Here is a 25,460-nt window from a genome sequence, read left to right as displayed (position 1 = left end):
TATGTCTTTCCTTTAGTCTTCTCAGGAATTTCGTTATACATTTGCGTCTAAATCAAACATTCCTCCAAAACCTTGCGAAAATGTAAAAACATCGCGATTTCGTTGACGACTGATAGTCACTGCATTCTAATGGCTGAGAGTATGCGAGGAGCTCACCCAATTATGGCTGGTTTGCAGTGTCACGCCATCAGAAATAAAAACCATGACCATTCAATGAATTAAGTCAAGAAGCTGGGATATGAAAGATGATTGATGTATAAACAACCTCGCCAAGATTTAGGTATGTGCGGTTTTTCATTCTCCTGTTATTCGGAGAAGTGTTTTACTCAAATTCATAGAGCTTTGTATGGAGTCGCCATGTTTGTGCCCCTCGGAGGGACACAAACATGGCGGCCGTAAAGTAACAGAAACATCTGTCACCGCGTTTTGCCATTGAAACGAAATGTTATTACTCTAGAGTTCCGAAACATTGAAATAAACACTTTTTATAGAGCAACAACTGTTTAGTTAGCAAAAACTTGAGCAATAACTCATCTTTTGACCTTCTTGAGAGCCTTATCGGGCCGCCATTTTAATGTCACACAACGCATAAACTTGGAAATTCAGACATGCTCAGTTACATAATGAACAACCCTGTCGAGCTTAAACGTTGCAAAACATCAAGTTATTAAAGGGTCTTACATATGATGAAACTAAAACTTCAGGATTGGTTATTTCTTATTTTGGAAAATGATGACGTCACATGAAAAGCGGCAATACTGTAGCATTTGCATTCATGGTATACAGTAGTAGAATACCGTAATCCGGAACCCAGATCTCCCACGGCCAGGTGGAAGGGAGATCTCACTTTTCAGCGTCAAACAGAGTGAGATCTGGGTACGAGATTACTAGTAGAATTATACTATTGGCTGATAGTGCAGAGTAGCTCAGCCGATCAGATTGTAGCATTTGCATTAGTACACGAACAGAATTCTATTACTCTCCTATTAGGGCTGCAAAAAAAACAAACAAAACAAAAGCAACAACAACAACAAAAAAACAAAGTTACTAACAAAAATAAACAAGCAAACAGACAAACCAAACAAAACGAAAATGTTGCTAAATATGGAGAAGCTTCAGCAATGCCCTACACTAGACCCCACTTGTTTCCGGGGAGTTAGAGATTTTCTAATTCCTTTACAGTTTCAGGTAGTTCCAGCGCGAAGATTGAGCTTGCTTGCACTCTTCGCACTCGCGTGTTAGCCACCGTGTGACACTTTCTCACACTGCTCCCAGCTGAATTTCGTAACCCGACTTGTGGGTAGGTCCACCAGAAAATTACCACTCTCTGCTCCGGCTCAGAAGCTCTCTAATTCTACGAGGGAATGGGACATTTCACTGCTCTATGTTGTGATAAGAACCTTCTGATCAAAATACAGGTTCTAAGGGGAGCTATTGCCCTGGATTAAACTTGGTCTCTCATTCCAATCCAGTTTCTAATATGTTCTCTCATAGAACTGTTACAATACGAGGGCCAATAACAAAAATCAGCTAATTTCAAGCTTTGACAATTGCCGGTCCGATCTTTTCTACGTGTTGCCATAACAGATTCAACAGTTTCAGTTAACGAAAAGCTTTCTCAGGACCTCAAAAAGGACCATTTTTGACTTTCAGTCTTTTCTCTTCCTCATTCACTGGCTTTCCCTGAGCGGGGAGCGCTATCGACGATAAAAGCGAGTGGAGCGCTGGAAACGAACTTCGAGCGTGATAGGAAGGACAAAAGTGAAGAATGATCATCGCAGTATATTTTCCAATTTAAGCAATTGGAAAGAAGAAGCCTGAAAAAAATCAGGGCTTCAACGGGATTCGAACCCGTGACCTCCGCGATACCGGTGCGATGCTCTACCAACTGAGCTATGAAGCCACACATTGGGAGCGAGGCCACTTAATTGAGTTCATATCTTCCCGTGAGGAGTGAAATGATGTGAAGTTTATATGAAATAATTCATATATGAACTGCGGTTGTAGATGAAAGTGAAGAATGATCATCGCAGTATATTTTCCAATTTAAGCAATTGGAATATGAAATATACTGCGAAAATATACTACTCAAAATATACTGCGATGATCATTCTTCACTTTCATCTACAACCGCAGTTCATATATGAATTATTTCATATAAACTTCACATCAGGAAGGACAAAGTTGCCATCTTTCTCTGCGTCCCCACTTTGTGCAGGTTCAACCATTATTCGTTTTCTTTGGCGAGGACGACTGGGAAAAAAGCAGGTCTTTTCTTACAGACCTGGCTTGGTTATCAAATGATATGCTCAACGTGAAAGAAGGAAGAGTTCTTACTACAATAGAATGCGAGTACGAGAATAGGAGTCTTAGAAACGTTTACTTTGTTTCATAACATCAACAACAGTCTTCGATGTTTTCCTTTTTAACAATAGAGTTATCTAAATACAAACTATGCTTTGCATTGCTTTTCTAACTTCCATCGAACGCTATATATTTCACCCTTACCTTACTAGTGAAAAGTACTATATTTACATATTATTCTTGTACGCAGATACGTTTCCAAACCCTAGTGTTCTATAGCCATTTCACTCTTGATATAGAAAAGATACTCCACCAAAAAAAATAGCTTCCAGCTAGAAATTTTCCAGCGACAAATTCAAGCGGACTTGAATCCAATTGTAATCAATGATAAAAAACATTTTTTATGTTAAAATTGAAAACCCATCTTCTTAAACGAGCTTATAATTTGAAATTTCTTATTATAAGTTTTACTCTATGTATATATTAAATTTATTCACCTTTATAATTAGTACTTCAGTGTTTATTTCAATTAGCTTCATTCTCTTTTATAAAAAGTATTGAATGTTCTAGGATTTTCTCACTGTAAAGCGATCAGGACAGAAATGTTTAAGCGCTATACAAGAGCTTATTTATTAACTTTATTACTATTTGCTATTATTATTATTATTATTATTATTATTACTATTACATTCACTATATAACGAACTCACATAACGTATCTTATTTAAATTTGAGGATGATGGCATGGAGCCGTCGAAACGTCATTCTTTAATATCGCTGCTTTTTATTCTTATTCTTCTTATTATTATTTTTATTAATATTTAATTATTTGTAATTCGTTTGTAAGTTAGTATTTCCCTGACATATATATTGTCCTAAGAATTTTTACAGTTGTAATTTTTTATAAGCCACTAATAAACATTATTATTATTATTATTAATTATTATTATTATTATTATTATAGGATTCTGTATAAAAAAATCGAATCGTAGAACCTTTCGCAATGCATTATTATTATTTTATTATTGTTATTATTATTATTATTATTAATATTAATATTTTATTTCTTTCAAAAAAATATCAGCTCATTCACCCTTTAACATGCCTTAATAAGTTTCTCCTCCTCGGCATCAACGCACTGTTAAAATTATTTTGATTTTGCTGGCTTATTGCCAGTCACGCCACTTCGATTCAGTATTTTAGTTTCCGCCTAAATTAGAAACTGACTTTTACTGTAAAAAATTCCTATAAAAGATCTATGTACATAAAAATGCCGTAGTTGCAGTAAAGCATGATAACAGTAAGAATTAAAAATTGTTGACACTGACTAACAACGTTTTTGTGCGAACGTTTCCGTTAAAAAATACTATAACCTTCTTCAGCATAAATGGCGTAGGAATGTAAATGAGTACTTTATAAAGCACTCATTTACGTTCGTACGCCATTTACATTCGTACGCATTTATGCTGAAGAAGGTTATAGTATTTTTCGTCTATGTACTTGTATATTGAAAAATACTGCTCCTGATTGCAAGGAGAAGTCTGAAACATTTAGCATATCAGTTTGCTTTGCCTCATACTAGCAAAATTCGCGCATAAATTACAATCTAAAATTGGGCAATGCACTGCATACTCCGCCATTAGGTAATCCCTCTCTAACCGTAAAAAACAAAACAAAACAAAAAAATGTCGCGTTTCTATGTACAACACATTCAAAGCTACATCGTTTGTAAGCGACTATAGAAACCTTCACTTGACCACAAGGAACATAAAATAATCTATTAGCAAATTACAAATACTTCAGTTCATCTAAATCTCTGTGACAGGTAGTTTTGCTACAGCACCCTCCACGTTGGCCAGTAAAGGACGAAGGATTATGGCGTCTATACTGTCGTAGTATTGATCATCCTCACAGAAGCTTGGACCCTCATCGATGGGATTGTCGTAAGGATGGACACTCTTCTGAAGACAGGAAATAATACTACAGTTAGAAAGCTATTCGTGACAAGATGGCGGGGAATGCAGCCGCGCAAGCGCCTCTGGGATATCTTTGAGTGGAACGGGGAGAACTCGGAATAGCAGAAACATAGAATGAATGTTGCATTACAAATCAAAGAGTTTATATCGAGTTTTGAAGTTACCATACTTTGAAATACGATAACGAACCCAACATTTTCTCTTTTGTTTCCGGTATTTTGTTTCTGTGAATACTGAAGAGTACACCATTTTGATCACCCTAGCGAAACTTTCCCAGATACATGTATCCTACACGGTCCTCAGAGTATACAGAAATTGAGGAGCGAATCAATAGGCTGTTGCCACCTTGCGGCTTCCTGTTTTAGGACAATAAGTTACGAGACAAATGTGTAAACTGCTAGTTAATAACAGACTCAAGTGTCCTCACTTTCCCGCCGATGCAGTACAGGATGATTTTTTAAAGGACCTCAGTCACGGTATTTTGAGTTATTTTGGCCCCGTACAAAGATGGTTAAAGATGGAGAAGATTAACACGGATGACAAACGACAAACTAGACTAAAATAATTTTAGTCTAGTTAATTATTAACTTACCAAAGAGTTTAGAACGCTGATCAGTGAAGGCCGCTCCTTCTGTTGAGACCTGAGAGGAAGGGAAGAAACATTTCATATGGTCAGTGATAGCTACTTTTCTTGATCTGTCAACCGCGACGAGAAGTTTTAGAATGATTGTCGTGAGCCTTAAACCAAGGAAAAAACCAAGATCAGAAGAAACTTACAGCAAACTTTTACAAGAACATAGAGCCGAATGAAACAGAGCTTGAAGCTCTTGCTAAAAATTTTCTTTCTCATGTAACTTGTACAATAAACATAGAGTTGCGGTGAGTAAGGTTTACCTGCACACCTTTCGACCGAATCTCTAGTTGCCCTAATCCGTAAGGACACTTTGCAGTCAAAATAATTCAATTTACCTGTTCTAACTGCTCTTCATAGCCTGACTTTCTTCCTATAGCTGTCCTGTGCTGCCTTCTGGAGCCTAAAGTGGTGCGTTGTTTCTTGAAATATTTAGTTTGCAATCAACAACAAACAAGAGAACCTTAAGCCTCAAACCCAAGCAGTAAGGTCGTGAAATAACTGAAGGAAGGAAATCTACAAATCCGCTAATAAGAAAATGATTCTGGTGGCAGGTTTTAATGTTTCCTCTATTTGCCTGAAAGGTACGTAGTGAGTAGTGAGAGCTCCCAATTAAATCCTTTGCAATACAAATCTGCGAACAACTGAGTTAAAACTAGGGCTAAACAAAGAGTAACAAACGAACGACCAACCGACCTTATATAAATGACCAAAAAATTATTTAATACTTTTGGGTAGGGCGATCACAAGTAACAACAAACCATGTCCCTAACACCGACAGACGGACAGTGCAGACAGACTGACTGACCGACTGACTGTCTGATGGATGGACGGACGGACTGACCGACTTTCGACAAAGTAACTGAGGCCCCTAAGGCCCAGTTCAGACGTGCTTCAGCCGTGCCGAACTAAAGTCAGGAATATATTCAACAAAAGCACGGCAGAAGTACGGCGTCTGAATCAAACTTTTGACTTAAGTTAGGCAAAGCTCTGCCATACTACACAACTCTGGCACAGCAGCGATTCAAACGTCGTTCATCTGCCGCGCCAGACAAAATTCATAAATTTTATTCCACGTATTCTAGTGGGATTGCGTACCTGTGGGGAGTAATACGAGATCAATAGAAATCTTTAGATCCACGTTTACCGCAAACTTCTAACTGCAGTTTGAGGTTAGACGTTTGCAAAAGAGTAGGTTCTCTAGCATGTGTAGCTTTCTATGGAAATAAAGTATCGACCATAAAACACACATTCAACTTAAGCCGCCGCGATATTGGATTTCCACTCCGGATCAGTTCCTCTCTACAAACAGCAACAAAAGTCTAGGTAATTGCTTATTTGGCTTTGCCTAAAAAGTATAACCAATCTGTAGAAAAAGGGTTACTTTATTACATTTCAGCATTTGTACGCGGCACTGATAAAATAAAATTCAAGGCAATAAAGTGTGAGGCAAATGACTTATGTGAAAACCTACCTCTTGACGGCGTTCAAAACGCGAGTCTAAAACCTCATACTAAGGTGACGTCTCTCCCCCGAATTAGATTGCCACCTTGTGGTGGTGGTGGTTGGGTGGGGGGGGGGGGGGGGGGGAGGGGGGCTTGCGTGCTCCAGTGAGCCTGAGAGCTATGCTGGCTGGACCTCTCGAGGTCCTGGTAGGGCCACCCATGCCAGACAGGTCGAAGGTTAAGGGCCAGACAAAGAGCAATCTACTGGTCCTCCAGGATTGGGGGTTTTGCACAGGGCTAACAACCCTGTCATGTAAAAAGCTTTTGTTACGGAAACAGCAACGTGTAACTTACATGAATCATCTGTGCAGCACGAGCCTCCGGAATCCATGCCATGGGCAGCAGCGAATGCCGAGAGTGAAAACACCAGAAACTCTGCAGGTAATAGGATTCGAATGACTGACACTGGCCAAAGCCGAAAGGAAGCCACTGTCATGACAACGGGAGCCGTCAGCGCTAAAACAACAACACTGATTGGCTTTTGGAATGTGCAAACAATGTATGAGCTAGGTAGGATGGCGCAGGTCATTGCTGAAATGAAGCGTTACAAACTTGATATCTTAGGCATAAGTGAGAGTAGATGGACAAAATCTGGGAGAATGAAGACAACAACAGGGGAGACAGTTCCCTCCTCTGGGAGAGAAGATGATCTACATCACGAGGGAGTTGCAATCATCATGAAGAAAGGAATGGAAAAGTATTTAATGGAGTGGAAGCCAGTTAACAGCAGGATTATTCAAGCACGATTAAAGGGCAGGCAGACTAACTTGTCCATCATACAATGCTATGCACCTACTAATGACAGCAACGACAGAGATAAAGAAGCCTTCTATGAGCAGCTGCAAGCGACACTTGAGAACGTCCATCGTAGGGACCTCCTGCTGGTGATGGGTGACCTTAATGCTAAGGTCGGTTCAGACAACATGAATTTTGAAAGGGTAATGGGAAGAGAAGGATGTGGACTGCAGAATAACAATGAAGAGAGGCTGGTAGAATGGTGTGCATTCAATAACATGATCATTGGTGGAACTTTATTCCCGAATCGCAACATTCAGAAACTCACCTGGACATCCCCAAATGGGAGGGATCAAAATCAAATAGACCATCTCATGGTTAACAGCATGTGGCGCCGCTCCCTGCTTGACGTAAGAGTAAAAAGAGGGGCTGATGCAAGCAGCGATCACCATCTTGTGACTGCAAAGGTGAGACTGAAACTCAGAGCAGCTGGACCAAACAAATACACCACCCCTATATATGACATCAGCAGACTACAAGACCCTAGGACTAAGAAAGCCTTTGTCCTACAGCTGAGGAACAGGTTCCAAGCCCTGAGTAACATAGACGAGCAAGACAATGAAGAAGAAGACGCTGTAAATCAACAGTGGAAGCAAGTGAGGAACATCTTTGATGAAGCAAGTAAAACCTGTCTGGGGATGCAGAAGACCAAAAAGAAAGAAAGAATGGATTACACCAGACACGTGGCAGGTTATTGAGGAAAGACGCCAGCTGAAGAAGAAAATAAATGACAGGAGATCAGCCAGACTCCGAGAGAGGTTTATAGCGGCGTACACAGAAACCAACAGGCATGTCAAGAGGAAGATCCGAACCGACAAAAGGGCATATATGGAAGAGCTGGCAAAGGAAGCAGAGGAAGCGGCAAAAAAGGGAGAGCAGAGGAACGTCTATAAAGTCACTAAATTGATCTGTGTAAAATATAATGGCAGCAGAAATGCCCCCATACGAGATAAACAAGGACAGCTCCTCACCACTGAGAAAGACCAAGAAACACGTTGGGTAGAACATTTCAAGGACGTCCTCAACAGACCAGCACCAGAAGAGGAGCCTGATATCCCAGAAGCTGAGGAGGACCTAAGTGTTGACATCGGACCACCAAAGAAAGAAGAGATCATTGCAGCCATTAATTCTCTAAAAAAACCACAAGGCACCTGGCAAAGACCGCCTCAATGCTGAGCTGTTCAAGGCAGACGCTGTGACCACCGCAAACATCTTGCAGCCACTTTTCAACACCATATGGGACAGAAGGAAAATCCCTGATGACTGGAATGAGGGTATCATCATCAAGATACCAAAGAAAGGAGCTCTCTCTGAATGCAGCAACTGGCGTGGCATTACACTATTATCCACTCCTAGTAAGATCCTAGCGAACGTCATCATGAAGCGCCTATCACTGGCTGTGGACCTTAAACTCCGCGAGGAACAGGCAGGTTTCAGGAGAGGAAGGGGATGTATCGATCATATTTTCACGCTGAGAAATATTATTGAACAGAGTACCGAATGGCAGCGAACTCTCCATGTGAACTTTGCAGATTTTGCCAAAGCCTTCGATAGTGTGCATCGACACAGCCTCTGGAAGATATTACGAGCGTATGGAATCCCCTCCCACCTTGTTGAGATCATCAAAAGTTTCTATGACAACTTTACCTGCTGTGTTGGCGATGGTGACATCTTATTTGAAGTCCACACTGGTGTCAGGCAGGGGTGTGTCATGTCCACATTACTTTTCAACCTTGTTGTGGACTGGATCATGTGGCGTACCACTGAGGATCAGATCAAGGGCATTAGATGGACACCTTTTCCCTACTTTTTTCCTACTTGGAAGACCTGGATTATGCTGATGATCTTGCCTTACTATCACACACCCACAAGCACATTCAAGAGAAGACGCAACGCCTTAACACCTTTGCAAAGCAAGTTGGCCTTTACATCAGCAGCAAAAAGACCGAAATTATGGCACTGAATACTACCAACACACGACCAGTCCAGATTGATAATGAAGAACTTCCTTACACAGACAGATTTGCCTATCTCGGCAGCATCATCAGTAGAGATGGAGGAACTGACCTGGACATTCAGAGCCGTCTCAACAAGGCCAGAAACTCGCTCAACATGATGAATAAGGTATGGCGCTCCTCCACTTACAGTATTCGTACCAAGCTGAATCTCTATCACAGCTGCGTCCTCACAACTCTCCTGCACGGTTCAGAATGTTGGCGCTTAACGGAGAAGGATTTATCAAAACTCTCTACATTTCACACCAAGAGCCTTCGGCGTATCCTACGCATCTTTTGGCCTAATGTCATCTCAAATAATGATCTCTTTGAACGGTGTGGAACTGAACCAATGGCTACCATCCTGATGAGGAGACGTTGGAGGTGGATTGGCCACGTCGCTCGCCAAGAAGCCTCAATTACGAAAACTGCTTCGCATTGGACGCCAGAAGGAAAACGCAAAGAGGGGCCGCCCTAAGATCACATGGCGGCGGACGGTGGAGAAGGAAATCAAGGAGATGAGGAAGACCTGGGAAGGCATCAAGTTTATGGCAAGGGACCGACAGATGTGGAGGGAACATATTGCTGCCCTACATGCCACTTAGGCGTAAAGGGCATGAGTGAGTGAGTGAAGGTGACGTCTAGCTCTGGTAACGTGAGCCCTAGCCGTTCGCCGTTTGCGGTAAACCGGCATCTAAAAGCCTCTCCTACCGTAAACTTCCAAAAGTACCGAGTCCTTGGAAGGCGGTTCGGCGAAGACATGCAAACGAAATTTCCTCCGCCGAAGAGTAGGGCGGCGAGGTATCATCGAACGAAGAACCCTTTGATGAAAACTATTCGCCAGCTGGCTATGGAAATCACAAGTAGCGAGGCGAAGAACAGCTAGCGACGCTGAATCCGAAATAACGAAGAAAAGCGTTGGAAGGAAATCGTTTGCAACAGTGATTATTACAAAAAAATAAATAAATAAATAAAGATTCCTACGCGAATTCTAAACATTTCTAAACAAAACAACGACGTCTACAGCAAGGTGCTAAAAGATGCGCAGAAACGGTTCGAAGCACGTGGTCATGAGGTTCTGTTCACTGTGGAGCAAGTGAGCTGGCTAATTGTTACGAGGCTTCAGCAAATCCTCAATTTGGTTCGACTCTGGCGCGACCTATAAATCAGAGTCGTGTTTGTGCCTTGCTTCAGTCCAACCTGATTGCAACTAAGTTCGGCACAGAAAAAGCGCGACGTCTCAACTGGGCCTAACTGACTGCCTGACTGACTGTCTGACTGACTGTCTGCCTGTCTGCCTGTCTGACTGACTGACTGTTGACTGAATGACTGACTGACTGACTGATTGACTGACTGACTGACGGACGGACGGACTGTCTGTCTATCTGTCTGTCTGTGTCTGACTGACTGACTGACTAAGGACTGACTGACTGACTGACTGACTGACTGACTGACTGACTGAGAGAACATACATTACCTTTTTCGCCATATTAAAACCCCAAGAAGGAGTCCCGCTACTGCTCCAATAGCGATGACTAGCCCAGTTATCATACCTGTACGGTCAGGACTGGCAACACTGGCAACTGCAAGTGTAAGGAAATTAATAAACAAACCGTTTTTCGCGGGGGGGGGGGGGGGGTGGTGGCGTGCAGCTGCTGGGCAAAATAATATAGCATAACTTTAGTCTTAGTCTCAAAACTTCCAGTAATTTCAAAAGAAATCCGAGACTTGCATTTTTGTGGCCAAAGAGGAGGTTTGGACTCTGACTAACTAATAAATGTATTTCTTAGACTCATTTATAATTCACTCAAGTTAAAACAAAGAAAATCACAACCACGAAGGAGGTTTGGATACCCAGTCTTAATTAGCATACATTTTGACGATTTTACTTCTCCGTTTACTTCTAAGTTTTTGTTTCGATTGAGAAGATATATCAAACACTCGAGACAGTGTTTCATAGGCTATACAAACACCTCGAATTTCGTCAAAAATACTCCGCTGCGCGTCGTATAATGATTGTATCATATTTCTCCACACATTTTCTTAGAAAAATGAAAAAAAAAAAAAAAAAAAGAGTGACCCAGACAAGTGACATAAGAAAGTTTTAGATCCGAGTCAAACGATGAAAACCATCGTGATCAAACACACCTTGATGACTACAGTACTTTATGCAAATGAAAACAAAGGCAAATACGTGATCCAGTTCTCGGCATAATTGAATTATTAAAACACTGCTTGTTCAAAGGCAACATTTCATTTTCAACTTTCTCCTTTCTTTTACACATTCACAGTCTAGTTATTAACTTCCCTCGTCCATGACGCGAAATACTCAAGAGCTAACCTATTGTATCAGAGTCGTCTTCATTGTTCTCGAGAATGAAGCATGGCTCGCTCATGTTTCCACAACCGCCTGCAGTGCACATGGCCACGCTTACGGTGTAATTTTTGCCTGGATCAAGATTTTTTAACTTGACTGGAGCCGGCGATCTGTCAGGAAGTGTTAGTAATTCAGCCAGGGATGTGTTGACAGCTACCCTTTGATCACCATAGTAAACCAAGAACTTGTTGGGTTTGCCATTCCAAGTACTAATTGGTGGCAACTGTGTAAAAAGGAAAATTATTGTTACAAAAAGGCCAAAAACTAAACTATTTATAACTGTATCAGAGATAGGAGGTGGACGTTTGACTTTCAGGACTGTGAAAGTCGTCCCCAATGTACCAAAGGGACCTATGATGAGTCTTTTGGCCTTGATGCACTAGTTCTGTGAGTCACTGCGAGTCAGTTGTAAGAAGAGGTGCAAAGCTGTTTTTTCTAATGACGATTTTTAACGATTGCACATGTGCTGCAGTTTCTCCAAAATTATGCAGTCGTTGTTAATTACCGTTTTTAATAACTAAGAAGCTACATGCTTCACTCATCTAACAATTAAGAATTTTCTAATGATAAATCTCCTAATACCCGTGCAATAACATGCAGCACACCATACATGCAGCACACCATACATGCAGCAGAATATAAAGCATGTGTCGTTTTCCCACCAACTGAAAACGTTAGAGTCATCACCTTCCAGTATACAGAAGCTTTATGTCTTGACCTGTTCTTCACTTCACATGAAGGGGGAGCTTCACTGGGTGCTGGAAACAGACAGGAAAAGAAATGTAGTATATGACAGCGCTCAATTTCGGCGTTACCCATTGAGCACCCCTATTCCAATACGTGCCCCTACAGCGATAATAACAGTGAAGACACTGACATTGAATAGGCTAATTAGAACAATGAGTTACGAAGTCCGCCTTCTTATCGGAACGTAATATTGAACATTATGACTATCAGAGCTGCTATTGTCACAGTTCTTGAGTTAAAGTTTATGACATTTTTCATTTAATTATATCACATTCACAAAGAAATAAGCGTGTTCTTATTAACACTACTTTGCCATGTGGTATTGCTGTGATGCAAAAACCATATTTTAACATTTTTTTTTTTTTTTTTTTGGGGGGGGGGGGGTTTAGACGCATATAGCTACATGTACATGTAAATAGGCCAATTTATACGTCTAATGTATTAAAATTCTAACTTGGCTATGAAGTTCAGGGGAATATTATACATAATTATGGAATTATTTATTCATCCTACCACCTCGATGTGATTTGTTTGTTTTTTCCCCTATGCCTCAAAGCTGAACTAGAATTATTAATATATCGAAATCCACCCATATAGTACGTGCAATATTATATGCACCAAACAATAATACAGCTAGTACATTACAACAGCTTTATATCCATAATCTTACCAGCTTCTTTGCTTTTTACTTCAGTATGAACAGCAGGGCCCTTTTGAAATCGCATGCTACAAGTTGCTGTAAAATTATACCATGCAAATGGTATAATTGCATGTGTGCTCCGAAAAACATATTCAGTACAGTTCTTAGCACGGGCCTTAAACGTTTGGAGAGGTGATGTCTATTGAAAAGTACAAAGTAAAATTTCAGGTACAGGTAATAATTATAAGCTGTTTGCTGTTCATTACAAAAAATAATTCCATGTCTATAATAGCTTCAAATCTGAACTGAATTTTAAAAAGTAACTACCGGTTGCCAGACTTTCAAAGTTCTTCTTTCAATCTTTTCAGTGGTCATGGGCTCTCAGACAATAGCGCCTGCTAGTGGTTCATGAAACATGACTTTCTGATTCAGATTTTAAGGTGACAAAACGTAGTACTACTAGTAAGTCTGAAAACTGCAGTAACCCACAGGATTGGAAAAAGGCAAATGAACACAGAGGTTTCAAGATTGTGGAAAATAGCAAGGTTTTAATTTCGCTTTCTAATATTTTTGCCAGTCAATTACTGACATGGAAAATTGTTTGAACAAGTACAAATTTAATTATGGAAGCAAAATGCCCCATGCAGAGTGGTTTGACATTTCAATAAATAGATTCATGCCCTTCTCAGTTTTTTTTTCACACTGCTACAGGACAATCTAGTGGTGAATGCCAAGGGCCTATATGGGATGATAGGTGTCCTTGGAACTTTTATCTTATAAGACACTTCATGTAAGCCCTCAAACTTTGTTCTTATGCTAGCATTTTGTATTTTAGAACATGCATGTAAAATTTCCCAGATAACTATCACTATGAACTGAAAACATGTGAAAATCCAGTGAATTTATTCATGGTAAATTAACAGCAATTTGAAAGGATTTTAATGGCGTTTTCATGCAAAACCTTAGAGCCCTGCCAAATGGACTTGCAAGTAGTTGCAAGTTGAACTTGTGTAGAGACTTGCGTTGGGGGACCAAACAGACACACAAGTTACCTCTCAAGTATACGCAGATCGCTTAAAAAAGATTTCAAGGCAACGGGCTCAGTCCCGCATGGCCAAAATGCGACCATCACACAAACATATCCTGTATTTCATTGGCTAATAGGTTACTATAACAATGAATACACGTCAATCAACTTGAATTGACTTGGGTTGGATAAACAAACGGTGAAAATCTGTGTCGACTTCCGTGCACGGCATTGCAAGGCAACGCAAGTGCATGCAAGGCCTGGCCAAACGGAATCGCAAGTACACCCAAGTTTTCAACTTGCATCTACTTGCAAGTCTGTTTGGCTTGAAGGCTTAGGGAATTTTTCATGTAACCAAGAAAAAAGCACGAAAAAACTCATTAAGTTAATTGGTAACTACCTCTCCTGTCAGCACTGGTGTTATGACATATGTAACATCATAATCCACACGCATTTCTACTTGTTGACACTGCCAACTGGCGGTAAAATGATGTTCACCAAATGACACAGTCAGATTGCGAAGAGGGGGACAAAGTGCTACAATATGAAAGAAACGTATATTCAGAATATTTAACAATTATTGACAGAAGTGGAGTTGAATTTAGTGGTGGAAATTCACCTCACTGCTATGCGACCCAGTAAATACTATTAACAGCAATGTTGGTACGTATGTGGCGTGGCCGTAGACTGGATACCACAAATTATCTAATAGGAAAAACGCACATGCGCATGGCTTTAGAGTCATGGAGAGTGAGGCTGTTTAAATTGGCAGCAAAAGAAAGGATGTCCATCATGCCTCAGGGTCATGGAGAGTCAGGCCATTTAGACTGATAGTAAAAGAGTGGGGAGGAAAAGATAATATCTCCAATGGACTGGGGACCAGTTAGTGTTGCCAATATCAGTTAGTGAAGGGTTCAGAGAACCACATCTCCCCATCCGGTTAAAGTTACTTGTTTTCTCCCTCATCCCTCTCAGCTGACTGGCAGTCACAACACTTGTGCAGACTTTCAAACCAATACTGCCAAGCGAATAGGATACAGCAAAATAATAGCACCATAATCATTTAATAATAACAACAACAACAACAACAACAATAATAGTAATAATGACAATAACAGTAACAGTAACAGTACTAGTACTACTACTACTACTGCTGCTGCTGCTACTGCTACTGCTACTGCTACTGCTACTGCTACTGCTACTGCTACTGCTACTGCTACTGCTACTGCTACTGCTACTGCTACTGCTACTGCTACTGCTACTGCTACTACTATCACTTCTACAACAACAAATACATCACTCAAATGAGGCTAGATAAATGTATATGGGTTGTTGACCTAGCGTGAGATCAAAATGGCTGGATAATGGCCAAGTTTTTGGGGGTTTATGGACTGAGTCGAGTCGTCAGTGTAACCCAGTTCACTTCCAGTCATACACAGGGCTCCTGTCAGCCACCGAGAGAGCGATCACTGGCTTGAAATTGCCTTGCAAGGAGATACATGTCAGTATAGGCCACTAATACAAAATAGGTGAGTGGATTTCCATAATCCTCTTGTCCTTTCCACCTTAGTAGTATTTAGATTACAAAAATACTGCAATTCTTAGCATTCCCAGATTTTTCAAGTTCTCCCAAACTTGAAAGAGTGTTAGAGCTATACAACATAACTCACTAGAAGCACGGAGAACATGTAGCTTGTTTTAGAAAATACTGCAATGGAAAAAGGAAACAACATAATTCTCTTTATTTGCTGATGCCATCATTACATGATTGTATGTCAACAGCTTGTGCTAGGTCTGTGTTTCCATCAAGTCTTAGAATAAATCGACTAGCGTTCTATCACGAATGTTGTTCTCTGATTGACTACGCCACAATGTGCGCTTGTTAACAAAATGATGGCCACTTCTTGGCATTTAATTTCAAGGTGTCTGTGAAGAGTATTTAGATAAAGTTTTGAACGACTAGTAGAACTATACTAAAACAATTAGATTATTCACTCTCGATTTCTATGCGTGATAGTTGAGGAGGGCTGTGCCCTCCTCAACTATCACGCACAATTTATCACGCACAATTTTTAACAAATCAGCATGCATAATTTCCTTGGACTATTCTCTAAATACATGATTGAACAATTTTGATTGAATACATTGTCCCTACATTATGTAAAAAATAATAAATATTAAAAACTCACTCTCGTGTACCAAATTCCAACGTGCTGGGTCACTCTCACTTACACCAAATGAATTCTTAACTACCACCTTGACACATAGTACGGAACACGTATAAAAAGGGTTACTGCAATGATCCCACAGCTCATCCCCTTGAAACAACTTTCCAAGGACATCTGTTCCAATATGGCATGACAGCATTTCATTCTGAAACTCTGGGGTTCTTCTGTATTGTGCAGTACTATTGAATACACAATCAAAAGGATCGTCAGCAGGAACTCGACCAACAAAGAGTTCATTTGTCACATTTGCTTGCAGTGTTGGCCATTTAACAATTACTTCCTGCACTGGAAATCCATAGACTGCTACATTAAATTGCTGTCTACTAATACTTTGGGGCTTTTCTGCAAGATATAATTATAAAACCACACATAAAAAGTCTGACATGCAGTGGTTCTTATACTAAATCTACTGACATGTAGATGCACTACAGTGCAACTTAGTCAAACATACATTTTAATCTGCTACAACTGCAGAAAGGTCAGGGCTATAAACACTATTCTTAACAACATTTTTAGTCATTTCAATTTTATCAAACACAAACTTTACTCAAATTTTTGCATGTGGCCTTTCATTTTGTCAAAAGACATTGCTCAGAGTTTTTTCACTGTTTTGGGCCTCATTTCCCAGATTGGAAGGCCAAAAATATCAAGTTGGCATCTTTAGTCAGCAGGAACACTATTTTTGATATTAAAGTTTCATACAAGTGACATTGAAAGGTCATATATTTGAACTGCGGAGAAAGGTATGAAGACATGATTGATCATTGCAGTTGTACTCACACAACTGTAGTGAACTGCAAAAGTAAGCCAAAAAAGTCAGCCACGTAGCTGAAAGACAACAGTACACGTTTCAACACACTCAATCTTCCTGTGCTAGTCCTATATATCTGGGATGCATACTTTTACATGACTTTACAACCACTGTCCTATCCTAATGTACTACAGCTGTGTATCCACCCTCTTTCTTCACTTAGATAGTTAATCTCAAAAGACAGAAATATTACAAACTTCTCATTTCTTTAATCACCGTCAAAGTTCAGTTCAAATCCAAATGTTCAAAACAGAAGTCACACTAGGCATAAACATACATGTAGCCTTTGCAGTTCAGTTCATAAAACGTTCCAACGTCACTCATGCAATAACAACAAATAGTCATATGACAATGCAAATGTCACTAGTTTTAGTACACAACATAATCATTCAGAGCCTTTTTGGATGGCTCGTAATTCTGCTAGATCTCCTCAAAGGCTGCTCAGCTGTAGGTATAGCAGAAGGTACAACTTCTGGTGGTGATTCAGCCATTGGTACTGGATCCTCTGCCATAGGTGGTGCCTCAATTGGCTTAGGTTCAGTGAGTGGTTCAGTATCCTGTAGCGGCGTTTCTTGTTCTTTCAGATCTGGCATATTGAAGGGCTTAACATGCTGAAGATTGCGCTTGTCCTGAACACCTTGCGGTGATCATGACCAGATATCGCCTGATATGGTTCCTTCTCATAGCAAAGTGAAAGCTTACTTTTCTTTCTCAGGTTTCTCTCATAATTCAGTCTCTGGCATGAAACCTCTTGTCAACATAGTCCATGTTGGACTGCTTTCCCTAGGTGTCCCGATCACGGAAGACTTGGTCACTTACAGTACTTCTACTTCCTCCTTGTCAACATTGACTAGCTCAGGCATTTTAGTTTTAGTCTTTCTTCTAAACAGTTCCTTGGCAGGACTCTTTCCTGTAGCTAACTGTGGCATGGACCTATACGCCTGAAAGAACCTGCTTAACTCCTCTCTCCAATTCTTTCCTTCTGTATGGGCTGCTCTCATGGACTTCAGATTTGAGCCATTGTCGGTATGCAGACCTTTAGGTAATCCATGTCTCGCAAATTGGGCATCCAAGCAATGAATGATAGTTTTACTGGAGGTTGCTTGGATAACATCAACTTCCACCCAACGACTGTAGTAATCAACAAGAACTAACCAAATGTTCTCCAGAAGGTAACGGACCTATTAGATACACAGCTACTTCTTCCAATGGTTGGTTGGGAAATGATTTCAATGGTGGGGGTGGAACGTTCTTGGTAACCACCTGACACCCGTAACACACTACACATCTTCTCTCAGCACCACAATTCATAGCAGCCCACCAGACCTTTGTTCTTAAAGTCTCTCCTTTGTCTTTACAACTCCCTGGTGCCCTTCTTGTGCCAATTCAAACTGACAATTACTCTCTTGCGAAGTGCTTGGGGTATATATCCCCGTAAATCACATGACTGGCAAAAGTCGACTCATTGTGCACTGGCAAATACTGCTTAGGAGAAATGTTCCATTTTCCTTTGATCAAGCAATTCCTGACTGCTTGCAACTCCGAGTCTTGTGCTGAGACCCATTCAATCTCTTTGATTGTCATGCAAACGTATCCCTCATTTTCCATGGACTGATCTGAAGCAGTTTTCTTGGTCCATCGGGAAAGGGCATCTGCGATGTTTTTTCTAGAAGCCACATAGCAAACTTGATAGTTTTACAGTCGTAAGCACAGAACCCAGCGCTCTATTCTGACTAAAAGATTTAGACTTCTTGAGTAGATGACTTTACAATGTAAGAGTTTGTGCTTCATGGTCTGTCACCAGATCAAACAGTGGGAGCCTGTACAAGTAGACGTAGAAGAGTTAACACGCCCAGACTAAGGCTGGTGCTTCCTTCCTTGTCTGACTATAACAGCACTCCACTTGACTCAAACTACAACTGGCATAACAGATAGCACCGCTTTACCCATTCTTTTCTCATACCAGCACAGCACCAAGCCCAACTGGACTTGTGTCAGCAATAACACAGGTAGGCGTGTCCTTATCGAAGTACATATACAATGTAAGCTAGGACTGGTGCACTTGCAACTTGACTCTTCAATCTCAGAAATGACTGCTCCTGCTCCTTGCCCCACACGAACGATTCTCCTTTTCTTACAAGTTTTCTGAGGGGATCAGCAGTGGTAGCAAAATCAGGTATAAACCCTGGTGGCACTAAATCAAACGAGACTTGAGAAGCTACGAACCTCTGAATGTGTCTGAGGCTGACTCGCTTCTACAGCAGCTCTGACTTTTTCCTCAGTAGGGCCGACTCCATGCTTGCTAAGCAAAAGACCCATGAATACCACTTTAGTCATTCGCAAGATGCACTTCTCAGCATTCAAAGTCAGCTGCTTCTCACTAAGACATTGCAACACACTGTGTACAGTCTTATCATGTTCCTCAGTGTCTCGACCATGAACAATAAGATCATCTGCCATGTTTGCCACTCCTTGTAGACTTGCCATTGACTGGATGATGGTAAGCTGGTACTTCTCTGGTGCGGCATTAACACCAAAACTCAAATGCTTGCAGCGGAATATACCATCACAGGTGGCAAAAGCAGTGACATCCCTTCACTCAGGATACAACTCAATTTGGTGAAAACCTCACCTTAAATATAACTTCAAGAAAACACCACTCCCATTAAGGCTTTCAAGGACTTCATCTATGGTTCGTATAGGCAATCTTTCCTGAATAATGTCCTCATTTCATGTAGCTCTTTGCATATCAACACATAACCTTATGTCCCCCAATGGTTTTGGAGCAACAACAACTGGGCTTACCCACACTATAGGTCCCTCAACTTTCTCAATTATGTCCTTTTCAAGGAGTTCATCAACCTTGGCAGTTACTTTGTCCTTTAGAGAAAAAGGTACTCAACGCATATTTTGAATGACTGGAGTTACACTAGGATCAATGTGTAGCTTGAAGTTTCCAGTTCCCTGGAACACACTGGGGTATTTTGAGATCTCTCACAAAGGTATCATCAACAGTGTTACAGTCAGCTGTCCCGAGAGTTCCCATGGGATCCAAACGAAGGATTCCATGATCTGTGGCAGTCAAATATCCCAGCAAACAGCAACCGGACAACAACAGTGAAATTTGCCACAACTTTTGTTTTTGATATGGAACCTTGTGACTGAAACTGTCCTTCAGCTCCAAGCTCGTGACCCCCATAAGCATAGAATCTCTTGGTGCAAGGTTTGAATTCAATCTTTAGCCCCTGATACTTCAGTTGCTGCAGTGTATCTTTACTAATAAGGTTACTTGCAGAACCTGAATCAATTAACACATCTCTGCAGAATCCACCAATGTTCACCAAGATCACTGGCTCTGCGGAATTTGACAGAGCACAAGTCTGTTCCTCCATTAATAGTAAAAGCAAAGAATGTTACAATGATCCTCAACTTGATTGGCCTGTCTCCCATTACCACAACGCTGCTGTCTGCCTCCCCATTGTTGGGTGGTGCCTTGTTTTCTAGACTTTGGGTTCCTTCACCCTTTGCAACAGCTAGCATAATGGTCATATTTACCACACTTGCTGCACTTTTGACCTCAGGCTGGACAACTTTTACTTTGAGCAAAGTGACCTTCTTTACCACAGTTGAAACAAACAATTTTTCCTTTGATTCCACATCCAGGACTCTCTTCAACTGTATTTAGTGCCTACTCCAGGTTCTTGGCTTGGCCTGACCATTTGACTTGCCTGCTCACGCAAGGCTTCCCACTTTTGAACTTTATCCATTGCACCTTCCAGAGTAATATTATAGCTTCTTCTTTAGCTCAACAATAGGCAACTTTTCAATCAATTGGTCAGCAAATTTTCCTCCAAAGTTGCACCAAAATTACAATGACGAGCTTGTTTCTGTAAACGAACCATGAACTTGTCAAAGGTCTCCTCATGTTGGTGCAAGTCGACAAAAGACATACCACTCGTACAGTACATTTTCCTCGCCTCAAAAATGAGCATCTAGCTTTTGAAGACACACCACATACTCATTATCCTCGTCAGCATTCAGTTGGTCCAGTAACTGGAAGATCTTCGTAAATATCTTCCATGCCCTCTAAATGAAGTAACTGAGCCTTTTTCTGAGAAGGATTTGTGATTCCCTTTCCATCGATGTAATACTGATATGATTGTTTCCACAAAAGGCAGCCACGAAGGCGAAAGACAACAGTACACACCACAGGCTGCCCAAACTCGCAATGCAGGGAGTTATCTTTATATTTAATTTTATGTGACATATACCGCTTATACTATTACAAAACAACCAAATTTGACTACGCAAAAACGTGACTCTCACCTTGCAGCATATGGAGGTGTTGTGTTACAACAATTTGAATTTATAATTAGGTTTGTATCACAGGGAATGCAATGGTGTAAGAATAAATAAAACAAGCTACAAAGTAATTATGACCGATGTAAGCTTAGGCCCAGCTAACGTTTCATTTCACATGGAGATAAGTGTCAGCTTTGGGGATAAATTTTCACATTAAGCATTGAGTATACTTTAAAACCTACCATGTCCACGATGAAGTCATTGCTCTGGCATAGATCACTTTTTGGTATAGAAACTAACTACATTTCCTCAGCTGTTTTTTTTAAATTTTGTAAACACGGCTCGACTTAATTTGATAGGTCGATGGAAACAAAAACGTGCCTCTTGGTGGGTTTGACAAATAAAGTACGAGGGGACTTGGGGAGCATTTTGGTAAAGCTGTTGACAAATCATTGCTGACCACCCCCGTTGAGCTAATTATTAGTTACTCATTTTTGACAAGGTTAAATGTATTTTTGAATTTGCGAGTGGAGCAGTCTCGAAATACATGGAAATGTGTTGTCATTAGTAAAGCCCTTGTGGACGGAATTGGATAGCAAGTGAACTGAAGTGGAACTTCAACATCTCGTCTTTGATCCAAATTCAGTTGTTATGTAATAGTATATGCCATATATGTCACGAATCGCTGAACGTTTGCATATTTAAAAGTAAAAAAAAAAAGATGTTGTGATCTTGGGCAGCCTTTGTACATACAGTAATTGCACACATTACAACACTGACTCTTCCAGCCCTAGTACTATATTCTCAGATGTGTACTTTTACATGTACAACTGCTGTTCTTACATACCACTGACAACAACTTAAGCAGTAAGGTGTGAAATTTAAGCCTGAAATTTTTTCAGGCTGAAATATTTCACAGCTGCTTAAGACAGTGCCATAAATGTGATGATCAATCATGTCTTCTTGATAAGTTTCATGTTACACTTTAACTGACATGTTATTATTGATGTTGATCGAGCAACAAAAGTCTGACCCAAATTTCTTTTTCTGCAACAAGGAAGTAAATTACTGTAGAATTCAAAAGTAACACCCCCCCCCCCCCCACCCAAAAAAAAAATGATGGCACCTGAAAATAACATTAATTTTTCACCTTCCTATTGAAGTCCGAAAGTAACAGCCCACCCGAAAGTTGCAGCCCTTTGAAACTCAAGTGTACATCACACACATGGATCAGCCTGACTGCAGGACTGAGCAAATTAAAGAGCTATTAATTTGTGGTTTTATATCGAACTTAACTGAATTTACCTTGAAACTAACATTTAATAATAATTTATACTAATATTTATAAGCTGTACTTGTCTGGCAGCAGGGTCAAATGATACAGTGTCATTTAGTAACATTGCGATATAATACAACAATTATACTTTCGCCCTACAGTACCAACATTAAGGGCCTTTTTGTTATACAATCTTATTTGTTTATGTGGGTACTGAGTTAATATACAATTAGTACCATACATAAACAAAACTTTTAATTTCATGATAATCGTCTGCTTTGTCTAAAAAACACAAACGATTTTTAACCATCTGAAAGTAAAGGCCGCCCAAAAGTTGAAAGTAGCGACCCCTTTTGCCTGCTAAATCTGACACTAATGGAGGCTGTTTCTTTCAGAATTCTAAAGTACATGTGTGTATTCTCTGCAGGATTTTATTTCCAGTGTTCTCGGCAATCTTCAAATGCGCAGTGATGTTGATGTAAGTCTTAATCAATATACCAGATGCACCGCTATCATCATAAGCACTCACATAATGATGAGATATTACAACAGCACTGAAGGTGAATGCAACACAGGGCTTTAATTTACAAAAGGCCTCTTCTTACAAATTTATTTAATGTAACGAACTTAGTAGATTAAATCACAACAACATACCTCCAACCACGACCACAATTTTCTGTACAGACTGAAACTTTGCAGAATTGAACAATCCACATTCATAAACTCCTGCATCGTCATACTGAGTGTGGTTTTTCCTCAGTTGAATTGTGTTGTTATTGAGTATACATGTGAAGTTAATAAGTATCAGTCCATGATGTTTCCATCCCAGCTGTGTTGGGTGAATATTATGAATTGTTGCATTGATAGAACAGTTTAGTTCAAGTGTATCATTGACAGCAATGTACACTTCCTTCACTGGTGAGGTGGATACACCTGAAACAAAACGCAAATAATTATGTTTACTGCAGAAAGTTAACAGTAATGTAACCAACCAGTAATCTAAAAAAAGGCAATTAGTGAAGCACAAAAAAAAATATAAAGACTGTATATCAGCTAGTGCATGCACACATAATAGAATCATATGAATACCATAAATCATGTACCTAAAGTTATCAGCTCTGATTGACATGACTTAATTTATTCAATTGTTTTACTTGAATGCAACTTGAGTGGAAGCTAGCTTGCAAAGTTAATGACCTTGCAAATTTTCTTGCAAGTGTACTTGCTTGGGAAATACACTGTACCAATGAGAAACAAATAATAATAATTGTGCACGGGGGAATAAGGATTGATAATGGATTTAATTAGTAAAGAACAGCGTTGACAGGTGAGACTGCCTCATACACTAATATAACATTAACACAATGCAAGAACTTTTTTGCACAACTTGAAAACAATAAACTGACTTGACGTACCACTAATGGCAACAATCATGCAATATCAACAATATTATTTCTTGTCTTTTTCTTAGGAATAAATTAGATTTTTTTCTTTCAGCTGATATATGCAGGGTAACATGGGACTCCAAACTTGCCTAATTTTACATTATAATTATAATAAAGAAATGTATCTCATGGGGCTAGTGCTTACCCCTTGGCATACAATCATGTCTTTGTTAAAAATTGGCAAGTTTGGGGTCCCATATTTCCATCCATTTGCAATGTATCGATTATCATGAAACTCCGCATAATTTTATTATTTTACTGAATTCCCCACTGATAATAAATCAAGTGGTGAGGTTTATTTTTTCCTTTGAAAAAATCAGAATAGCGTGACATCAATAAATATGAAGAGGTCTTAATTTAAAACAACACTATAACAAAAGTACATGTGCTGATTGAGGCATACTTAGTGAGAAAATATAAATAGTGCGTAAATATGAGAGCCAAGGGCAATGGACAAAAGAGAACAGCAAAAATTGAGCCAAATTTATAAGAGTCAGCCACAGGATGTATCTGTTCTGAAATGTCGCAAAACGTTTCTTTGACCAATCAAGAGTCCAGAAAAAATTTAATTAGCATTTAGTTCGATTTCGGTCGATTTTGTCCAACACATTAAATCAAATTCAATTTACAGATGATTGAATTCCATTTTGTGCGATTTAGCCAGTTCAGTGACCAAACGCTCAAATAGAGTTACTGCCAAGTTCTACTTGCAACTCTCTTTACAAGGCTTAACACAAGTACGATACTGGTTTCACTGCATAAACTTACATGTACACATGCTGTCAATTGGAAGTCATGAGTTTCTCAAGTCTTGTTCAACTGATCACAACGTGACCTTTTAGTTTTATTTATGGACGTCCATCCAATTCTAATCTTTGTGCCAACTCACACATTTGTCTTATCCTCTATTTATCTGTCCAACTTACCACCCTGTACGAGCAGTCTAAAGCTCTGCAGGTAAAACGGCATGTGCCAAAAGACAACTCATTGACACGCAACTACTTAGCTAGACCAACATTAATTAACCGTCGTATCCAACCAGATTGAATTTGCGAAATAATCTAATTCACGTTCCAAGTTTGCAGACTTCAGCAATTGACAATCAGAAAGAACTATGTCACAGTGAAGAAGAATGAAACATCCATTTTGCACAAGGAAAGATTACTTCCGCTTCTGTGCGTAAGAAGCTCACGCGCGCAACACATTGAACATTCCTTTGCAAGCAGACGCCCAGACAAACAACACTAACTTGTAACAAACAATGCTTTCCCACCTGCCTCTTTTGTTTCTCCACTGCTTACATGTTTAAACGGTCCAATAAATAAGAATAAAAGAGCGCTTGCCAGCATGTTCATTAGCATAATTTGCTCCCAAAAGCCACAGGCTTCGAGCTCACACACCC

The 25,460-nt window shown here is 40.0% G+C and overlaps 2 protein-coding genes across 7 annotated transcripts; one reads left to right on the top strand and one right to left on the bottom strand.

Annotated features, from left to right (window-relative positions):
- Positions 1-212: 212 nt before the first annotated feature.
- Positions 213-25,419, bottom strand: LOC145479676 (uncharacterized). Of its 6 annotated transcripts, XR_014048444.1 has the most exons (11): positions 25,332-25,419; positions 23,268-23,546; positions 16,186-16,566; positions 14,397-14,533; positions 13,000-13,168; positions 12,270-12,340; positions 11,547-11,805; positions 10,683-10,788; positions 5,250-5,314; positions 4,873-4,921; positions 4,228-4,265 (listed from the first exon to the last, which is right to left on the bottom strand). XR_014048444.1 is itself a non-coding variant. In XM_081458097.1 (10 exons), the coding sequence occupies exons 1-10, from the start codon at positions 25,417-25,419 to the stop codon at positions 4,113-4,115; spliced, it is 1,692 nt and encodes a 563-aa protein (XP_081314223.1). In that variant the 3' UTR covers positions 213-4,112. The 6 variants fall into 6 exon arrangements, 5 of the variants coding, with proteins under 5 accessions (XP_081314223.1, XP_081314224.1, XP_081314225.1 ...); XM_081458097.1 differs by lacking the exon at positions 5,250-5,314 and having other exon boundaries at positions 213-4,265; XM_081458098.1 differs by lacking the exon at positions 5,250-5,314 and having other exon boundaries at positions 213-4,262.
- On the top strand, positions 7,912-8,387 carry LOC145479718 (uncharacterized). The gene has a single exon (XM_081458155.1). The coding sequence runs from the start codon at positions 8,040-8,042 to the stop codon at positions 8,385-8,387; it is 348 nt and encodes a 115-aa protein (XP_081314281.1). The 5' UTR covers positions 7,912-8,039.
- Positions 25,420-25,460: the final 41 nt, after the last annotated feature.

The sequence above is a fragment of the Orbicella franksi genome, chromosome 2, assembly GCF_964199315.1.
Source record: "Orbicella franksi chromosome 2, jaOrbFran1.1, whole genome shotgun sequence".
NCBI classification, from domain to species: domain Eukaryota; kingdom Metazoa; phylum Cnidaria; class Anthozoa; order Scleractinia; family Merulinidae; genus Orbicella; species Orbicella franksi.
The sequence above is the reverse complement of the archived record's forward strand: the minus strand, read 5'-3'. Positions and strand labels throughout refer to the sequence as shown.

Bases quoted from the DNA above. Each gene is read 5' to 3' on its own strand.
- LOC145479718 (XM_081458155.1), top strand. From the start codon at position 8,040: ATGGAAGAGCTGGCAAAGGAAGCAGAGGAAGCGGCAAAAAAGGGAGAG.
- LOC145479676 (XM_081458097.1), bottom strand. From the start codon at position 25,419: ATGCTAATGAACATGCTGGCAAGCGCTCTTTTATTCTTATTTATTGGA. The intron at 14,534-16,185 runs GTGAGTTTTTAA...TTCATATTGTAG, and splicing joins TTGGAATTTGGTACACGAGA to CACTTTGTCCCCCTCTTCGC. The intron at 11,806-12,269 runs GTGATGACTCTA...CTTTTTACACAG, and splicing joins AAGCTTCTGTATACTGGAAG to TTGCCACCAATTAGTACTTG.